A 20378-nucleotide genomic window follows, 5' to 3' on the forward strand; every position below is an offset into this window, starting at 1 on the left:
ATTATTTAATTGTACCGTTTCGTTTTTGTGTGTTTAATTTTTGTTAACACTTTACAACATTTAAACTTACCCTTCCGGAGCACCTGAGATTACACCCAGATTTTTTGTGGGGTTCATGTTGCTTAGTATTTAGTTTTCTATGTTGTGTCTTGTGTACTATTATGTGTGTGTTTGTCTTTTTCTTTTTTAGCCATGGCAGTGTCAGTGTATTTTCGATCTATGAGTTTGACTGTCCCTCTTGTATCTTTTGCCCCTTTTATCTGGTTATGGACAAATCAAAGATCATAGTAAACATAAAAACCACCGCTAAGTTGTTATTTATCAGAAATATTAACAGTATTAGTAAAGAAACCATTTCCAAGTATTTGAAAGAAATGTATAATGATTATGGTGGTAATATGTCTGACTATAACACTGTGGATTCATTTTTTTCGTGGATAAGTTTTTGTAGATTGAGACATAGTTACATATTGTAGATATTTGATTGCTTGGTTTGTTCAAGTCTGCATTTATGGCAAATAAAAATATGTAATTTGGTAAACTTTTGGTTCCCCAGTAACCTTAAAATTAACGAAAATTGGTATTCAATTCAAATAAGAAGAATTAATAGATAGTAGTTACTTTGATTTGAATCCAATTTCAATCGTGCATCTTTCTTTTTGTGTTTGCCTTCATTTGCTATCATGTTGCTATGGGTGTCCATATTCTATTTGGTTATGATTGTTCAAAGTCAGGGATTTGAGAGTTTGTTTAGGTTAGGGTTAGATTTATAAGGTTTGCATACGAAAAATGGGTCGAAAAAAATATTCCCTTGAACGTGACATTTGTATGAAATTAATCTTACATTTCATTGCAGTAACAAAAATCGGAATCATAAACTTATACCTTGGTGTTTCAAAACACCATTCTTTTTTTATTTGGGGTTTCTATAGAATATTTTGGAAACGTGAGGTTAGATGGTTACTAAAGCTTGTACACAGGAAAAAAGGGTTGACAATTTGATTAGTTACCTTACAGTGATGGTATTTATTTTATATGCAATGAAATGTTATGTGCAATTTTGTATGTAGTACTGGACAGGATAACACTTAACTCATGCTAAGTATCTCTTTATTTGAAACAAAGACAGTTTCTGCACAATTTGTTGAAAACTGTAAAGCTGACATAGACTAATAGGTGAAAATTTATACATAGTGAAATTTATTGTAGTAAAGTATGTTGAACATGTGGTTCTGTTAACAGTGTGGATATTTTTTCTGTCACACTGTCTTAAACCGGATATAAGTATACCAGTATTTTAGAGTTCATATGAAGTAGATGTACACAATCATAGGCAACCATATGGCATTGGTGTTAGGTGAAATGGTTGATAACAAACACTGAGGGCATCATAAAAATAAACAGGTTTGCTTGAAAGCTATTGATTGATAACATACAGAGGCTAATAACCATCTTCATTTAACAATCTGAAATATTAGTTGTGTATTAACTACCTCAACTTCAGTGTCTTAGAACTACTGCAAGCAAACATTAAATCCCCAAAAGGCATCTGGTATACTTCAGTTCTGAATATTTGTTTCTCATTTACAACTTCAGATATTATAAGGCTTAAAAAAAGCCTCTAGGAAAATAAAAAAATATTCTTTCATTTAATATTATCAACAATTAAAATTGCACATAATTTGATTATAACAATTAATAACAAGATGCTAACAGCAGTTTATAAAATAATAATAAATCATATATGCACTTTAAAATTACATTTCAACATAATCAGTAAACATATTGCTGAATATTATGATCACGCAAGCAAATGCATCAATCTGAAAAAATCATATAAAATAATGATCTGATTTTTAAAAAGAATAAAAAGAACAGAGTTCCAATGTCCCCCTCATTGCATCTATTCTATACTGCAACTAATTGTGTTTATTTCCTAAATATAGTAACATAGCTATATTTTGTATAATGTCAATACTTTCTCCGCAATCAGGCGTTCATTAAGGGATCAAAATAAATTTGACAATTGTGTTATGATTTAATAACCTATCAATGTATTAGTTTAAGTTGCAGTATAAAAACAATATTAGGTCAATGTCATAAAAATATAAACTTTTTTGTACTTGCCACAAAACTGTGGAAGGGCTCGGTAGAACCTTGCCCTTCCCCAGTTTCTCAGCCTCATATAAAAAAGTTTATATTTTTTTTTCATTGACCTTATATTGTATATTTATCTATTTAAGGTACAAAGGCAATAACTAAATAAAAAAAAGGCTTCAGAGCAAATACAATGTGATTACCATTTAACTAATATTTCCAATGGGCATAACTTGTTAAAAATATTTGATCTGCACTTATTTTTAAAAGTGTCATAGACATTGATGATAGAAACCTATGAAATAAGTTTCATAAAATTCTGATATGAATTGTAACATGAGTGCTAACAATGCAATTTTCCATATAACCAATATTTCCAAGGGGCATAACTTTTGTAAAAATATTTAATCAGCACTGATTTTCAAATTTAGCCCAGACATTGATCATATAAATCTCATAAAAATCTGGCAAGAATTGTACATATGAGAGCACTAACAATGCAATTTTCCTGCTTATCAAAATTTCCAAGGAGCTTACATTTTTTTTTTAATAATTGATCAACACTTATTTTTGAACAAAGCAATTTTCCATATAATCAATTGCAAATGAGACAACTATCCACTTCAAATAAATTGGATGTAAGCAATTAAAGGGAACTGTATAGAATTCAACAATGAGCCAAAAATTTGTAAGACAATTGAAGAGGAGCATTTAGTCCTCTTGTGCTTAAAATCCCTCATGGAGAATTGAAAAAAAAAGTTGTAACATACCAAGAGGAAATCAAATTAAATCTCTGACACTGGCACAGCTACTTAATCAACACAAAGACTCCCTAAATCAACACATGTACTAAAAGTTTATCACAGTCAGGAAGTCACTTTGGCACTTATAACTGTATTTTTCTTTCTTATCAAAGGTAATAGTCTGTCATGGCATTGATGTCATGCTTCATCTTCTACAATCAGCAGAAATTCATAATTATAATCTGTGTAGCTGGCATGGATGAATGTTTCTGGTAAAAGGTCTTGGTGGAATCCCTGAAATATATAGATGCATAATAAAACTAATTGTCACTGATATAGTCTTTAGAATCATGTCTGTATTTTTCTGTTTACATGTATGTTTAAATTGCATGTACTTTATTTTTATTCAGCGTCAATGATGAGTCTTTTTTGCAGAAAATTTGCATCTGGCTAACAAATTTATAAGTATATATGATAATTTAATTTTTATATATTTTAATAAGGAGATGTGGTATGATTCCCAATGAGACAATTTTACCCGAGAGACCAAATGACACAGAAATTAACAATTATAGGTGACCTTACAGACTTCATCAATGAGCAAAACCCATACTGCAAAGTAAGCTAAAAAAGTTCCTGAGATGACAAATGTGAAACAATTTGAACAAGAAAACATCCTGACTTATATACCACACATGATTTTTATGTAGTTAACAATAGTTTTGGCTAAAATAAATTCACCAAGTAAGGAACATGTACTAAACACAAAAAGTTTAAAAAGAAATTAAATAATTATAACCTTAAAAAAAATGAAAGTGAGATTTATCAATTTTTTCTGCACCATCACAACATGTACATGAAAAACAAATTTTGCTTATTGATACTACAGATTCATTTTTATACATTTGATACTCTGGGTTTATATTTACTAACAGGATACTAATTTTTAGTTATTTTTTCTGAGTATAGTTTGCCACAATTTTAAGTACACTGTTAATTCAGAAATTATAGTGAGCATTCAATATTGCGATTTTATAAACTAGAGGCTATAAAGAGCCTGTGTCACTCACCTTGGTCTATGTGAATATTAAACAAAGGAAGCAGGTGGAATCATGACAAAATTGTGTTTTGGTGATAGTGATGTGTTTTTACATCTTACTTTACTGAACATTCTTGCTGCTTACAATTATCTCTATATTATCCCAGTATAGTTTCAGTGGAAAATGTTAGTAAAAATTTACAAATTTTATGAAAATTGTTAAAAATTGACTATAAAGGACAATGACTCCTTAGGGGGTCAATTGACCATTTTGGTCAGTTGACTTAAATTTAGGTCTTACTTTGCTGTACATTATTGCTGTTTACAGTTTATCTCTATCTATGAAAATATTCAAGATAATAATAAAAAACGGCAAAATTTCCTTAAAATTACCAATTTAGGGGCTGCAACCCAACCGGTTGTCCAATCCATCTGAAAATTTCAGGGCAGATAGATCTTGACCTGATAAACAATTGAACCCCGTCAGATATGCTCTAAATGCTTTGGTTTTTGAGTTTAAGCCAAAAACTGCATTTCATCCCTATGTTCTATTTTTAGCCGTGGCAGCCATCTTGGTTGAATTGCCGGGTCACCAGACACATTTTTCAAACTAGATACCCCAAAGATGATTGTGGCCAAGTTTGGATTATTTTGGCCTAAAAGTTTCAGAGGAGAAGATTTTTGTAAAAGATAACTAAGATTTATAAAAAATATTTAAAAATTGACTATAAAGGGCAATAACTCCTAATGGGGCCATTTCATTCATGTTGACTTATTTGTAAATCTTACTTTGCTAAACATTATTGCAGTTTACAAATTATCTTTATCTATAATAATATTCAAGATAATAACCAAAAACAGCAAAATTTCCTTAAAATTACCAATTCAGGGTCAGCAACCCAACAACAGGTTGTCCGATTGATCTGAAAATTTCAGGGCAGATAGATCTTGACCTGATAAACAATTTTACCCCCATGTCAGATTTGCTCTAAATGCTTTGGTTTTTGAGTTATAAGGCAAAAACTGCATTTTACCCCTATGTTCTATTTTTAGCCATGGTGGCCATCTTGGTTAGTTGGCCGGGTCACTGGACACATTTTTTAAACTAGATACCCAAATAATGATTGTGGCCAAGATTGGTTTAATTTGTCCCAGTAGTTTCAGAGGAGAATATTTTTGTAAAAGTTAACAGACAACGCTGGACGACGACGACAGACGAAAAGTGATGAGAAAAGCTCATTTGGCCCTTCAGGCCAGATGAGCTAAAAAGACCAGCAAGGGATATATAGTTCCTTTTTCCCTCAAATCTGCATACAGTTAAATGCATTGGATATTACAATTAAGAGTTTTTTAGTATTGCTCTACTCATGACCCACTCACATTAATAAAAATCTGCTTTATTTCTAAATTTATTGTAAAACAAAGTACACAACTTCATACAACTTTGTAAGCAAACCCAGTAAATCCAGTATCCATGAAAATACAATCTTTCCTCAATCCATGAAAATTGGAACCCAAAAAAGTAAATGAATCTACATTTTTTTTTTAAATGGAACTGCAATATTAAATCAGATGCTTATTCACAACTCTAATCTAAACTATAAGTATACCAGTTGTGTTTAAACTCTTGTAGTGATCCTCTATGTGCTGATACTTCACCAGTTCTGTAAGATACTGAAAAAAAAAATATAGTCATAGTTTATAAGAGAATGCTGAAGATAAGACTATGAACTTAGCTACAAAAATATCTTTTTAAGTTTAAGACCATATGTCTATTTAATATTATCAGATTAACTGAAAATCTGCTTAGACTTAAGACTGTGAAATATGATACAACCATTTGTCGTCCCTCCACACCCTCCAAAAAAAAACCTGTAAACAGCATAACCTTTTCGCCATTGGTCTTTTAGATATCATAAGCAAACCAATTAGCTGTATCTTTTATTGTTACAGCCATCTGTCCTAGGACTATACTACATGTACTATTATATATGACCTTGATAAATTGTCTAGCCTTATTATTACCTCCATTATGTCAATATCACAGTCTTGTATTCCAAGTTTACTGAGGAAAGCCGTTGCAGTCTTCTTCACAGAATCACTTTCACTTATAATACTTCCTCTATTGCTAAAATTCATATAAAATAAATGTTTTTTCCATTAACTTCCACTTTATCAAAAATCATTTTACATCTAATATACACTGCATATGAAAATACCACTGAAAAATTAATATCTGTGGTGTAAACTTTAAGACACAAAACCAATTAACACAAATTACATAAAAGAACAGAGTTCACATGTACCATGCATTGCAAATATTTTATCTGGCCATTAGTAAATAATATGCAATTTCATATACAATACATATTTCCAGGGGCTACTATTTAAAAATAAATCTGCACTGGCTTTTAGAGGATTGTGCAAAGAAACCAGAGGGACATCCAAACTCATAGATCAAAAACAAACTGACAACGCCATGGCTACAAACGAATAAGACAAACAGACAAACAATAGTACACAAAACACAAAATTGAAAAATAAAGACAAGGCAACACAAACCCCCATCAAAAACTGGAGGTGTTCTCAGGTGCTCTGGAAGGGTAAACAGATCCTGCTCCACATGTGGGACCTGTGGTGTACTTAAACTCCACCAAGGGGAGAATACAAGTTTTTTAATTGAGTTGATATCCAATATTGGTTTCTGCTAGGTATGGACACCAGTAGTGAGGGTATTTAATAACTCAATATTTGTAAACTAGTTCATACTTGGACCTACCTCGTTAGTGTTCCAACTGTACCAAGACAAAATGAATGGAAAAATATAAATGCTTTTGATGAAAATTCACAAAGTGATCTGAAAAAAAGATTTCAGTTATTAGCAATGGCAAGAAATGAAATAACTATAATTGAGTTGTTCAATTTTGTATTCACCATTCAATTTTCAATTGTTTTGTTTCATGTTTTTAGAGTACTTTTCAATGTAAACTAAGAATTATTCATAACATTTCTGTCTCCATGTGGTTTTTGGCTAATTGATGTTGTGTCGAATACTGATTTCATTCCAACTTGCAAATAATGTTTGTACATTGTATTATTTAGTTACACTGCTTTAAAATTGTCTTCATTGTCCATTAACCAAGAAACCCTTATTGTTCATGCTTTCTGCCCCTAATTCCTAAACTGTTTGAACCATAACCCCCCAAAGCCAATCCTAACCATCACTTTGTGGTATGGAAACTTGCAATATAATTTCAGAGAGATCCATACACTTAAACACAAGTTATTGTCTGGAAACTACAAATATGCCTTTTTGGGCCTCTTTACGGCCCATAATTCCTAAACTGTTGGGACCATAATCCCCAAAATCAATCCCAACCTTCCTTTAGTGGTTATAAACCTTGTGTTAAAATTGATGGATTTCTATTCACTTGTACTGAAGTTGTTATCCAGACACCATTTGTCTTCGGACGACGCTGACGATGACACCCACAACGACAACGACATCAACGGGATACCAATATATGCCCTTGTATAAAATATTATTAAAAATGATTTTTTATGAAATATTTCACATAGACTATATAAGGAAATGTTGACTGTAATGCAGCATAACCAAAAAGGTCAAAGAATGGGTTTGGCATCTGTTAATATCTTTAAACCAGATGAATTTGTTTGCACCTGTACTAAGTCAGAAACCTGTTGTTCAGTGGTTGTCCTTTGTTGTGGTTCTTAAGTGTTTCTTTTTTCCTCGTTTTTATATAGATTTAATCTAGGCCGTTGGTTTTCCTCTTTGAATGGTTTTACACTAGTAGTCATTTTGGGACCCTTTATAGCTTGCTGTTCAGTGTGAGCCAAGGCTCCTTGTTAGATCTTAATGGTTCACTTTTTACAAATTGTGACTAAAGTGGAGAGTTGTCTAATCAGCAGTCATACCACATCTTCTTATATTTATAAAAGGAGGAGTTGAACTTTATCAAAATAAACTAAAATATAACCGAACTTGGTCTTACTTTTCAATAAAATCTACAAATATATTCTGGATAGTTTGGATACTTACACTTTAATAAACTGGATATAACCTTCTTCTGCCTTAAGTGACTTTTTTCTTGATAAAATTGTTGTGATTAAACTTCCCTGAAATAAAAAATAAAAAAGTGGAACTTCAAATTCTCTCAGACAAAAATGACAGTTCAGTTTCTCCTATTTTAAACAGCAGCTAAGGAAAGTTTATCTCTTGACTGGAATTTTTGCAAATAATCCTCTAGAATTATAGATTATCGTTGATCATCTCAACGAGATTGGTTTTCTCGCTTAAGCCGGTATGGCGAAAGCGAGAAAAGCAATCGAGTTGAGGTGACCAATGATAACCTGTTTAGCGCTATTTTTCTTATGACGATGTGTCAATTTCATGTCAATTTCATAAGCAACCCCACTTCGTGACTCCTTTGTTTCTAGCAATAATTTTCCATCTCAAGCAAGTAGCATGAAATGAAAAATTATCACAAAATAAGATCAAAAGAAAATTGCACAAAATAGTGCTAACATGATATATTTAGAGATAGTTAAGTTAAAGATTGTCAATTTAATTTCTCTATTATTTACTTAAGAGATGTTAGAAAAAAACTGCTGAACTATTCAAAATATTTTTTTAATATAACCATGATGATCTTTGGATTAAAAGTGTTGAAATTTATTGAAATAGCTTTGTTTAATTGATAAATAATATTACTTTTCAACTTTATCAGCCGCTCGACACAATGTAAAACTTTTTAGCTCGTTCGCTGCGCTCACTCGCCAAAAAGGTTCACATTGTGGCTCATAGCTGATATTTTCATTAACAATGTGTAGAAAACCCGATCATCTATACCTACCTGATAAACAGGTGAAATAATTACTCTTCTTTCTACATCCAATAAAGTAATGTATTTCTGAAAAAATAAAAGTAGTTACAAAAGTAATAAAGATGCATCATGTGGTTACAGTAATGAAATACACATTTGTGCTTTTCTTAATGCTTGCTTATTCATATTCTTTTTACAGTAAAAAAAACAGGTTTGCTTTTATAAGTCCTTAGGCTTAGGTGTGCAAAATTCTACTAAAATTGCAGTCTTATCAATACTTTTATTTCTTTTTATTATTTATCTCCAATAAAAATTATTTATTAAACTGGACAGTTAAAAGAAAACTGGTAACTGTTCATGGGAGACCCTCCTGGGTAGATTATGTCACTAAACACACCCTAGAAGTAGAAAACTGGTTAGCAATTGAATGGTTTTTGAGTTACTGAACTGCTTAACAGTCTATTTCGTTTTACCTGAACTGCTTTAGGAACCATTCTGTCTACCGATTTCTTTTCGTGTCTACAAATACCAATCAGCTTTATTTCTATCAGGTCTGTAACTGCTATTGCTTTCGAAGACCACTGGATACAACTAGTCTGACATCTATAAACAAATGGACAATATATAGCATTCTTTAAATGGGCAACAAAACTATAAAAATGAAAAAGTTGATTTTATTGCTTGTTGATTTCATGTTTTTTCATAAAAGCTATACACAATCCTATTACAAATATATACTTGGTTGAACAATTAAATTTGAGGTACAGCATGCATATACAAATGAAGTCTGTGAAAATTTGTTTCAATGAAAAATAAATGAAATAACAGTTCTAACAAATCACTTATTTTATTAACTTGTATGTATATCACAATGAGTCAGAAATATTTACCTGTGACAACCAGGTAGAAATAGTTTCAGTGCAGTCACCAGATTTTTGACTTCCTCCTCGTAGTGTGATGAACCAATTATTACCACAGTCCTCCCTGTTAACATACTGTATATCACGTTCTGGATATGGTTATAGCTCTGAAGTACTTTAGTGATTCCAAACCCTACAAGAAATAAGAGATTTTTTAACTTAACTTAAGGTGGTAGATAACACTACAGGGAGATAACTCTGTACAAATCATCTGAATGTTTTATTGATCACATTCTATTGTTAATGAAAAGTGAAGTTTCTCAATGATCAAATTTAGTGTTTTTCAAACTGCTATATATCTAATAAAGTTTTCCAGACGTGGTGTACATGAGTGATTCAAGTTTTTTGAAATTCTAATATTTGTGTCAATGGGTTGAAGTAAGTATTTTGTCAAAATTTTATGAAACTAAATGTTTCTATTATTTACAAATTTGACAAGAAAATGATTCACAATAATACAGACTGGCATTTTAAAATTATGTAGCATTATATTCATGCAGCATTTCCTCTAGGCTTAGCAAAATTTTGGTCCTTTTATAACATAAAACTCATATAATTGTGGAATTAGGTTGTGTGGGATGTAAAATTACACGCACACCCAGTCAGAACAGTGACTTTAAATTTGAAATCTGATGTAGGGAGATTAATGTTTAAGCTGGGGGGAGGAGGGGACAGGTGGCCTGCTGTAAGCTTCAAACAATACATCTGCCTTAAATGTTAAGTAGCAATACAATTTAATATGAAAATTATTTGGGAACCATTTATTTAAGAATTCTTATTTATTTAAGAATTTAAGATATGAACCAAGTGCACATAAAATTTGGCTGCTAGATTTAATCTTAAATTAAGTAAAGCTTAATAACAGAAATAAAATCTACCAAAATATTATGTAAACTACAAATAAGAGGTGAGAAATTTTCTGCAATTCTTGCACTTCTTAATTATTTAAACATTAATATTATAGACAAAGAATTTGCAATAGTTTATAAATTATTTATACATGTTATATATACATGATAAAATTGAGAATGGAAATGGGGAATGTGTCAAAGAGACAACAACCCGACCAAATAAAAAACAACAGCAGAGGGTCACCAACAGGTCTTCAATGTAGCGAGAAATTCCCGCATCCGGAGGCGTCCTTCAGCTGGCCCCTAAACAAATATATACTAGTCCAGTGATAATGAACGCCCTACTAATTTCCAAATTGTACACAAGAAACTTAAATTAAAATAATACAAGACTAACAAAGGCCAGAGGCTCCTGACTTGGGACAGGCGCAAAAATGCGGCGGGGTTAAACATGTTTGTGAGATCTCAACCCTCCCCCTATACCTCTAACCAATGTAGAAAAGTAAACGCATAACAATACGCACATTAAAATTCAGTTCAAGAGAAGTCCGAGTCTGATGTCAGAAGATGTAACCAAAGAAAATAAACAAAATGACAATAATACATAAATAACAACAGACTACTAGCAGTTAACTGACATGCCAGCTCCAGACTTCAATTAAACTGACTGAAAGATTATGATTTCATCATATGAACATCAGGCACAATCCTTCCCATTAGGGGTTTAGTAACATACATTGTACCATCATAACATATATGAGAAGAACATAACCCGTGTCATGCCAACAACTGTTTTTAGAATAAATGTGTTTAGTTCCGATGCAAAGACCTTATCAGTGACTCAATATTAACGCCAAAATATGCAATCTTTAATGACTTGACAACAGTATCGTAATTATATCCCTTCTTAATAAGTCTATTCAAAGGTTTTGTAAGTTTCTGCATGAACAAATCGACAATTTAGACACATCGAAATCTACTTAAGTTTGTAATCATCACCTAAAAACTTGATAGAATTATAAGACAATATCGTTTAAGTCGAGAGTTCCTCATAACCTTTTAGCCGTATTATGGCCGTATTCAAAACACACATTTCACTCTGAGAAAGAACAAACCTGTCATATAGAAAAGTTTGAAAGCATGTTTTCACCTTCATTATATAAAATTTAAATGCATTATAAGTTTCAGAGTATTAAAAACATGGAAACCGAAGACTAAGAAACACCAAAAACGGGGCGATAGCAGGTGCTCCAGTAGGGTAATTAGAACCTGCTATCCACGCAAAAACTCGTTAACATTATGAAAAGAAATTTAGGAAAATCATATGATACATACACTACAAAGGACTCCCAGCAGTTACTGACATGCCAGATTCAGATCTCAATAAAACTGATTGAATTAATATGCATTCATTATATGACATTAAGCACAATCTCTTCTGTTAGTAGTTTAGTATCATACCATTTATATATCTAAATGTATGTCAATTTGAAATTTTTCTTTTCATAATGTTTCAGAAAGACAAAAGTTATTTATAAGCTGAATTTATTTATTATTTTCACAAAAAAATGGTAACATGACAATTTTACTTTTACTTGACCAGATCATCTGTAATCATTGAATTCTTCTAGCAAAACAATTCAGGTTACCACAAAAACATATTCAGTGGATGATTAGGTTTCAACTGCTGTGGAAATGCAAAGTTGATAGGCTTTGTATTCGTTTTATCTGGGTTTTGTTTCACAGAATCAATAATCAAGTGAAAATTTTCTCCCCTCTCCCCCTAACTAAGACGAAATCACTATCAAAAAAAGTACTAAGTTACATTGATATCAATGCAATATTATCTGGGATAAGTAATTGAAAATCTGTTCCTGATTTGTTAGGTGACAAGTCAACATAGAACTCTACATTTTTATCTAAAATGTCCATAAAAGCTGAACCTAAAATGTATACCCTAAATTGTTTCTGATCACTTTTTGAATCGTTATATTAGTCCGACAAATGTAAATGATAAAAAAAATAGAAAATATTCAACTTTATAATATAATTGTGAATTATTATTTTTTCTAATACGATTGGTATGTTTTAGTTGGTACTCAAAAACTTAACATTTGACCGGAAAATAGACATATTCTTTCTGCACAATATATGTGTATTTGTTATCATATTAAAGCGTGTATCAAGTAAAGATAGTACATATTTTATATTTATATAACAGAATTCAGAATTCAGCACATGATCAAGGCTCTACATGGTAGAAGGTTTGTGAATTTTCTTTTTACGTTTCTTTTCATACATTTTATTGGCAGTCCATTGCAAATCCAAAAAAAGAAAAAGCAATTAAGAACGAATAGCATTACAACGACTTGTTATAAACATTCATTGAGTCTTTAACTCTTTTTTGAAAGAACTATCGAATATAATAAATAAAACCAGCTACAGTATATTTATATATTTTGAATGATTTGTATAAATTAAATAAAAAATTCATTGTTTATCGTAAGAAAATTAAAAAAAAAATACGAATGACAACTAATATATTCTTCAAAACGCTACACAGAAAATTAACGATTGAATAACAAGACCCAACAATAAACTATGAGTGAACTTGAAATTCTAGAAACATAATCGGTGGTTCCTGTTCCACCTTACACATGTTACATAACACCATAGAGAGATAAAATTAGTGTTTGTCAAACTGAAATTATATTCAATAATTTTTTTTCCAAAAAAATGTAGGGTGCAAGTTTTTGTATTTTTTTTTAATTTTTATTTTTGTCAAATGATCGAAGCTTATGCTTAATAAATCTTTGATAAATATAAAGCGAGCCAAATGAATTTTAGCCGTGGGGTTTGGTACTACACTAAGTATATGTCAAGTTGTATATGTCAAGTGGTAGGCCACTGACAAGTCGAATTCTGTGATGTCAATACGACGATTGTGGTGACGAAAATTTGAACATATACATGGTTGTCTATAATGATGTCATCGGAAAACTGTTTAAAGGGATGACAACGTCTGATTAGAATGTTACACTAAGAAAACTGCTCGCGCTTTGTTATACTTGCAATTGACTTGTAACGAATACACTTGGGTGCAATTAAACTTATTGAACAACAAGAATTGTAATGCATAGGAAAATTTGTATGTTTATGTTTTTGTCAATTTTTTCTGTAAACTTAAGATTTTGACGAATTGAAAAATATTTATAGAAAGATTAGTATGTGTATTATTCGTTTGAAGATATTAAGATAGCTCGGCAAATCATAAAGAGCGTCACAAAAATAAGATTAGCCTTATGTGTGCAACGATTTGTTATATAATCAGTTGTTAAGGCAGATAGCAGACACGTTATATTAAGATAATATAAACATGCCCTAGTTTGGTGTTTTTGAATCCAATATCAAGATTATACATTAGTGTAGGTATTTGTTTTCATTTTGTAATCCTATTCAATAGTTGTGTAGTCAATTTCAAACTAAAAACATACGGAATAATGAAAGAATAAAGAGGTCATGCTCACGTACATGGTGTCTGTCGTATTTCATCGTCGTTCTGCGTCCGTGAATTTTTATGAAGATTATCTCAACAATCATAAACGGGGTGGGTTTTTTTTAAATGTGTTCAATGACCTTGCCTACCATGTAACGTGGGTGACATTGGTAAACAAACAACATTGAAGTAAGATTATCTAGAAAACCACTATAAGATAGAAGAGAATCGATTTCCTTTTTAACTGTCAGACGACTTGTTGCAATAGTTTCGCCCTAAATTGACGAGTTTCATCATTTTTCCCAAAGATAGACAGGTTATGTGTACTCGTCTCGTATAATTATATCATGCTGGTATGATACCAAACACCTAATGGATGGAATGTACTCAATTTTCATATGATGAAGACTTTATTCCTTTTAAAAATTAGTTTTATTGAGGTCTGGAGCTGGCATGTCAGTAACTACAAGAACTTTTTTTATTAATATAAGTTGATTATGGTCATTTGGCTTACTTTTTTCAATTACCTATTCTAACGTAGGACTCTGAGCTGTTTTATTTTGAGTTTCACTGTGAGTTTTGTTGCAATCTATGCATTTGAGTGTGCCTCTGGTATCTTTCGCCTCTCTTTTATTTTGATCTACATTGTTGGGCAGTATAGGTGAGGGTTGAGATCTTACAAAACATGTTTAGTCCCCGTCGCATTTTTGCGACTGCCCCACGTAATAAACACTAGCATTTTTTGCTAGTTTTGTATTTTATTGACATTTTTGTTCATTTATTTGTTTTGGAGTTAAGTTAAGTGTGACGTCCGTTTTCGCTTAACTTGTATTCATTTTTGTTTTAGGCCAGCTGAAGCCAGCCTCCGGATGCGATATTTTCTTGCTGTGTTGATGACCAATTTGTGTCTTTGGGATGTTTTCTGCTCTTTGGTCAGATTTTTGTCTCTTTGACAAATACCCGTTTCATTCTCAATTATAGTGAATTAAAAAATCTAATAGAGAGAAAATTGAAATAGCCACAATGATTAGCAGACAAGATCTACAAAACAAAATAGTATGAGATAATTACTTTTCGACTGCTGATTGAAGTTTGCTATTAGGTCGATATCCCTGATGGTAAACTGTTATTTAATTGCATATACCTTTTGTTTTTTGGATAACTAGTATTGTGCATTGTCATATGCTTAATAGAACAGCTATTATTTTCTTTGATTTTTTTCTACGGAATTGATCCCTGTGCATCTATTATTCTTTAGCTTTATATGGTGTGGCATGTGTACTTTTGTTTGTCTGTTTGTCTTTTCCATTTTTAGCCAAGGCGTTGTCAGTTTATTTTCGATTTCTGTGTTTTACTGTCCCGCTGGTATCTTTCGTCCCACTTTAATGTTGTATTCAGAATTTGTAGAAAGAAAAAAATGGAAACTCAATTCAAAGTATTGAAATTTATGATAAAGATATTTAACAAAACATCTTCTTATATACTGAACGACTTTAAAAACGCAACACTCATTTTGTTGATTTGTTTTACCAAATGTTGTTTGATTCTCTTACAACTACTTTTCATGCCTACCATACTTCTTTCTCTTTACAAAAATCAAAATCTGACTTACCAGTGATTATTGAACATACGGAATTTTTTAAGTCGCACGAATTTCTTAAAGCGAAATGTGGGACCCATGAAAGATTGTTTCAGTTTTTTTGCTTTGTGAAACAGTTCTTTTAATCCTATGCCACACTTAAATCAGTTTTAAAATGTTGCATCTCCATATTGCCAAGACTGAGAAATAAAAAAACTGAATCAGCCCTTAAGAATACTGTAAACAGGAAAACATAAACATGCTGCAACCATACTGTATTACTTCAAAAACTCGTCTTACTGTCCTTCCGACAACGATACAAGTAGAAAATATTTGTTGCTGGCCATCAATGAACAGATCCACGTGTAGTGACAATAAAACGTCAACAGAATTTGATTACGTAACGTCATTTTCCAGACAAGTTTACGACCGCAACGTCAACTGCTAATCAAATTGCCGAATGCCATTGCGTACATATGCATTCCACAAATGTTTCCCATCAATTGAATTGCCAAAGAATCGACTGAAGGAAAACATTTTAACCCTCAAGTTCCAACTGCATAATTGCCAAAACCAATTAATGAGTTGAACAAACGCAAAATCAGAAGGTGTAAAACAGAATCCAAAACATGTCGGAAGGAATTTGTTGACCATTCTGACAATCATTTTGGCGTTTGTAACAGGCAGTCATCGCTTTTGACGGTGACACATTCATTCAAAAATAACAAAAAAATAATCTAGTATTGCGTTTCTGAAGTCGGTCAATATACATTTTGAAATGTTTATGACATTATTTGAAGTTCTTAATATTTTTCAGACGTTGGAAGATTATCAAAATGGTTTATACCTCATTGATTTTCGCGATACTGGAAGGTTTCCGAGAATATTTAAATTATATTATACCAATATTTTAGGAAATATAATCGAAAATGATTTGCGAAATTTTTACACCGCACACTTTTATACTTTCAAAATGAATAATAAATGGCGATATTCTCCAGACATTTCACATTATATTTTATTATCATTTTCAAAACATTTTTGTGTTTGCTACGAAGGTAATAAATTTGTATGACGTTTGGTCTTTGAAAATATCATTAAAAAGTATCTTCTTCAAGAAGCAAATATCATTTTACATTGTTTTATGTTTCGCAGAAAGTTTTTTTTTATTATTATTATAACCACTTAGTTTTTAGTTGAAAAGGACTTTAGTCTATTTGATATCAGACTTTCTGTTATAAATTTTTTTTGAAGTTCGGTATTTTTGCTCTTTGCTTTTTTTTCAGATAGACTCAGATTCGCTGATTTAATTTTTTTAGTTGAATATAAAGCATCAGTCATGACATCAAAACCACCAGAACTGAGAATTGATCAATTAAAAAGACATTTCCTAGAATGTCCCATTTGCAGCGAACAATATGATGACAAAGAACAACACCCAAGAGTTTTGCCGTGTCTACATTCTTTCTGTTTTTCTTGTTTGTGTCGTTTGTTAGACCAGAAAAAGTATACATGCCCTCTGTGCAATTCAGATTTCAACACTGACAATACAACGATAGATCTTTTTCCAAAAGATAATACGAGAAGAGATTTATTAGATTTTGTTCAGGCGACAGACAAAAACACCTTTGTGGCATGCGATGAATGCGATGAAAATGAAAATGCTGTGGCTCGTTGCAAGGACTGTTTCAAATTCTTAGGAGATAAATGTTTGAAGGCACATAAAACCATGAAAACCTTCCGAAAACATAAGGTTTTCGCTCTGAAGGAAGTCAAATTTGATATTAATAGCATTTCCGATTTCCGAAATGCTGAATTTTGCTCTAATCATGACGAAATTTTTAAACTTTATTGTGATGGTAAAGAATGTCAGGTTCCTATATGTCAATTGTGTTGCCTTACAAGTCACATGGATGATACTAAACATTTTCGACGTAACCTAGATGAAGTTTACAATGGAAAAAAGGACAGTTTGCTTGAGAAAGAAATTAAAATTAATGATATGAGCGAAGAGTTAATTCAAATTTCGGGACAAGTGGCTCAAACTCGAGAAAATCTAAATGAGAATTCAAAATTGGTAGAAAATGAAATCAACGCAATATCTAAGAGTGCTTTAGAAACGCTTGAAAGTCGTAAACATCGTCTTTTGGAAGAGGTAAAGGTAATAAAAAAGGAAAAAGACATTGTGCTTCAAAAACAAGAAGCAGAAATTAACTACTTGAGGGAACATATCAGAGCTGCATGTGAATTTTTAAATAAGTCTTTAGCAAGTAAAAACCAAGCTGCATTCCTCCCTCTTTCACGAACGATAACGGAAAGATTTGATTATCTTCTGAACACAGATTTTAATAAATTACCACATGACAGCAATTTGATACTTTTCAAAAAAAGAAATTTTAAAGAATATTTCCAATCGTTTGTAGATAATCTCGGAGAAATTGTTTCGACGTCAGCTTATAGCCCCAACACGAAAGTTAAAGTTCCACAAACAGTAAAACTTGGTGAAAACTTGGACATTGAAGTTAGTTTTTATGACTTTACAAACACACAGATACCGGAAAAACCTATTGTGACGTGCTCTTTTTTAGATGAGAAAAATAATGCTATCGTAGAATGTGAAGACAAACTCTTAAATGGAGAAGAGCATGGAAATTTCAAAACATTTTTTAAAATAAGAGATGAATCGGTCCTTCTTGCAAAATTATGTATCAAAGTAAATGGAAATGATTTCCATTGCATTAAATTAGATACAAAAGTTGTGAAAAGTGCGCGAAAAAAAGAAGGTTCACCGAATGAGCATACTACAGAAAACCCCGCAGCTGGTCGTGCCAATAAAAAAGAAAATAAGGCAATTGATAATAAAACGGACAAAACAGTAAACGAAACAATGACCGACAACAACAAAAAAGACACACTAGAAGGATGCAAAAAAGAAGATAGAACGACACAGATCCATGAAGGAGATCCTCTGACTGCTAGTGCAGAACAATCAGTCACTAAAAGGGAAAAAGAAATACAAAGTAAGAAACATTTCAAAAATATCTATGAGATTGCTATTCGTGGGATAATTGAAAGTGCTCAATTTTATCCTATGAAAGCTCTAAACGACCTAGTGTTTTGCCTATATTTATTCGACGTATCAAAAAAATTAATGTGACCACTTCTCAAATAATACGGATGTTATATAACGGACACAGAGCATGATATATTTCTTTACCAACCTTCGTATTTTATGTTCCCATCATATTTATTAAATATGCAAAATACAACAACAACAAAAAAAGTACACTATGTGTTAACTTACGGATTGAAAAAGTTGAGTGGACCAAATATCTATACACTCCTCAACCATTGATTATAATAAAAAAAAGCATAAAAAAAATATTTCTTTATGTCATTTGATATGAGCGTCAATGATGAAACTTCTGTAGACGGAACGCGCGTCTGGCGTACTAAATTATAATCCTGGTACCTATGATAACAACTTTAAACAAGTGACCAATACCAGAAATATTCTCGAATACGATTAAAACAAAAACGTTGATGAGTTAGTAAACCTTTGAAAATGCACATGAGAAGCGAATTTCTACGTTATTATATATACAAAATGTAAGAACGCCTTCATGGCTGTTTCATAGTTTTCAAATAAGAAAAACACAGACATTTGGGTTATTGTCATCAGTAAAAATATGTCTCACATGGAGAGACAAAAAATGCATGTTGTGCTGCTAGAATGTATTTACGCGATTTATTTTTTGGTTAATTATACATGATAAAAAGAAACTGTTACCATCATAATACTGTATGAAACCATACTGTGCATATTGAATGTGTTGCCCCTCGAATGTATATCAAATGCATTAACTTTTATAAAAAGAAATATGGAATGCCAGATTAAAACTAAACAACATGTATGCATTGGTATCTAGTTTAAAAATGATATTCAGGATTCTGATTAATGAAGCAAAATACGATGCAAACCAAACTTGTTTGGGAGAAGGGGAAAAAGAAAAAAAATACCTTACCTGTATCAATATGAAGAGAATTACAAATAACAATATTTTATTTCAGTACGAAAGGAGACTGACAAAATCACATTCAAGAAAGCTTTAGTAAGATATATATTTTAAATCGTTTAGATGAAATATTTCGTTATGATTGATTATTTTTCTTCAGCGGATTCGATATTGTTGAAATTTGATTGACTATTATTCTCTCAGATCCACATTGGGATTTGCTTATCGTTGTAAAACAGTGCAGAATATACAGTATCTTAACCATACACCTCTGTTAATCATTTTATTTTCACATGTTAATTTCCCAACTTTCACACATTTAATACTTTAATACAATGAATGGCAAATAAACATAATGATTTTCTCTTTGAAATGCTATGTTATCACACAACAATCAAAACATCATTACATAAAAAAGATGTAGCAAATTTGGTCAAATAGATAGCAAAAAAGAAATAATGTAACACTGGTTACAGATCTACAAAAATGTTTTCAACTCCAAAAAAAATATTTTCAAATTGATTTGTATAAGCCTTCAGTTATTAACTAGATGTTATACTATACAATCGCTTGCAGTTTTTTTTTAAATAATCATTTAAGACGGTCTTATCTGGGAAATAGGAAAATCATATAAGTGATATGTAGTTTTGAAGACATGTTATCAATGCGTTTTAAATATTGTTACAATGCTTGCTGGTTTTTGTTTTCTTTAGATTGTTTAAAACAGCGAATTTTTCGGATTCCTTATTTCATTTCAGCAGAAAAGAGTACCTATGTTTGATCCTGATATTGA

General features: G+C 31.4%; 2 protein-coding genes across 2 annotated transcripts; one reads left to right on the forward strand and one right to left on the reverse strand.

Moving 5' to 3' along the window:
- Nucleotides 1-1468: 1468 nt before the first annotated feature.
- On the reverse strand, nt 1469-9792 carry LOC139491325 (guanine nucleotide exchange protein smcr8b-like). The gene is made up of 8 exons (XM_071278948.1): nt 9614-9792; nt 9197-9326; nt 8754-8810; nt 7940-8016; nt 6659-6736; nt 5905-6007; nt 5490-5553; nt 1469-3134 (listed from the first exon to the last, which is right to left on the reverse strand). Exons 1-8 carry the CDS (start codon nt 9715-9717, stop codon nt 3076-3078), a joined length of 672 nt encoding a protein of 223 aa, XP_071135049.1. The 5' UTR covers nt 9718-9792; the 3' UTR covers nt 1469-3075.
- A 7067-nt stretch (nt 9793-16859) lies between these two features.
- LOC139492453 (E3 ubiquitin-protein ligase TRIM33-like) lies at nt 16860-20077 on the forward strand. The gene is made up of 2 exons (XM_071280638.1): nt 16860-18589; nt 19641-20077. Exons 1-2 carry the CDS (start codon nt 16909-16911, stop codon nt 19697-19699), a joined length of 1740 nt encoding a protein of 579 aa, XP_071136739.1. The 5' UTR covers nt 16860-16908; the 3' UTR covers nt 19700-20077.
- The last annotated feature ends 301 nt before the right edge of the window (nt 20078-20378 follow it).

Source organism: Mytilus edulis, chromosome 10 (assembly GCF_963676685.1).
Source record: "Mytilus edulis chromosome 10, xbMytEdul2.2, whole genome shotgun sequence".
Classification (NCBI taxonomy): domain Eukaryota; kingdom Metazoa; phylum Mollusca; class Bivalvia; order Mytilida; family Mytilidae; genus Mytilus; species Mytilus edulis.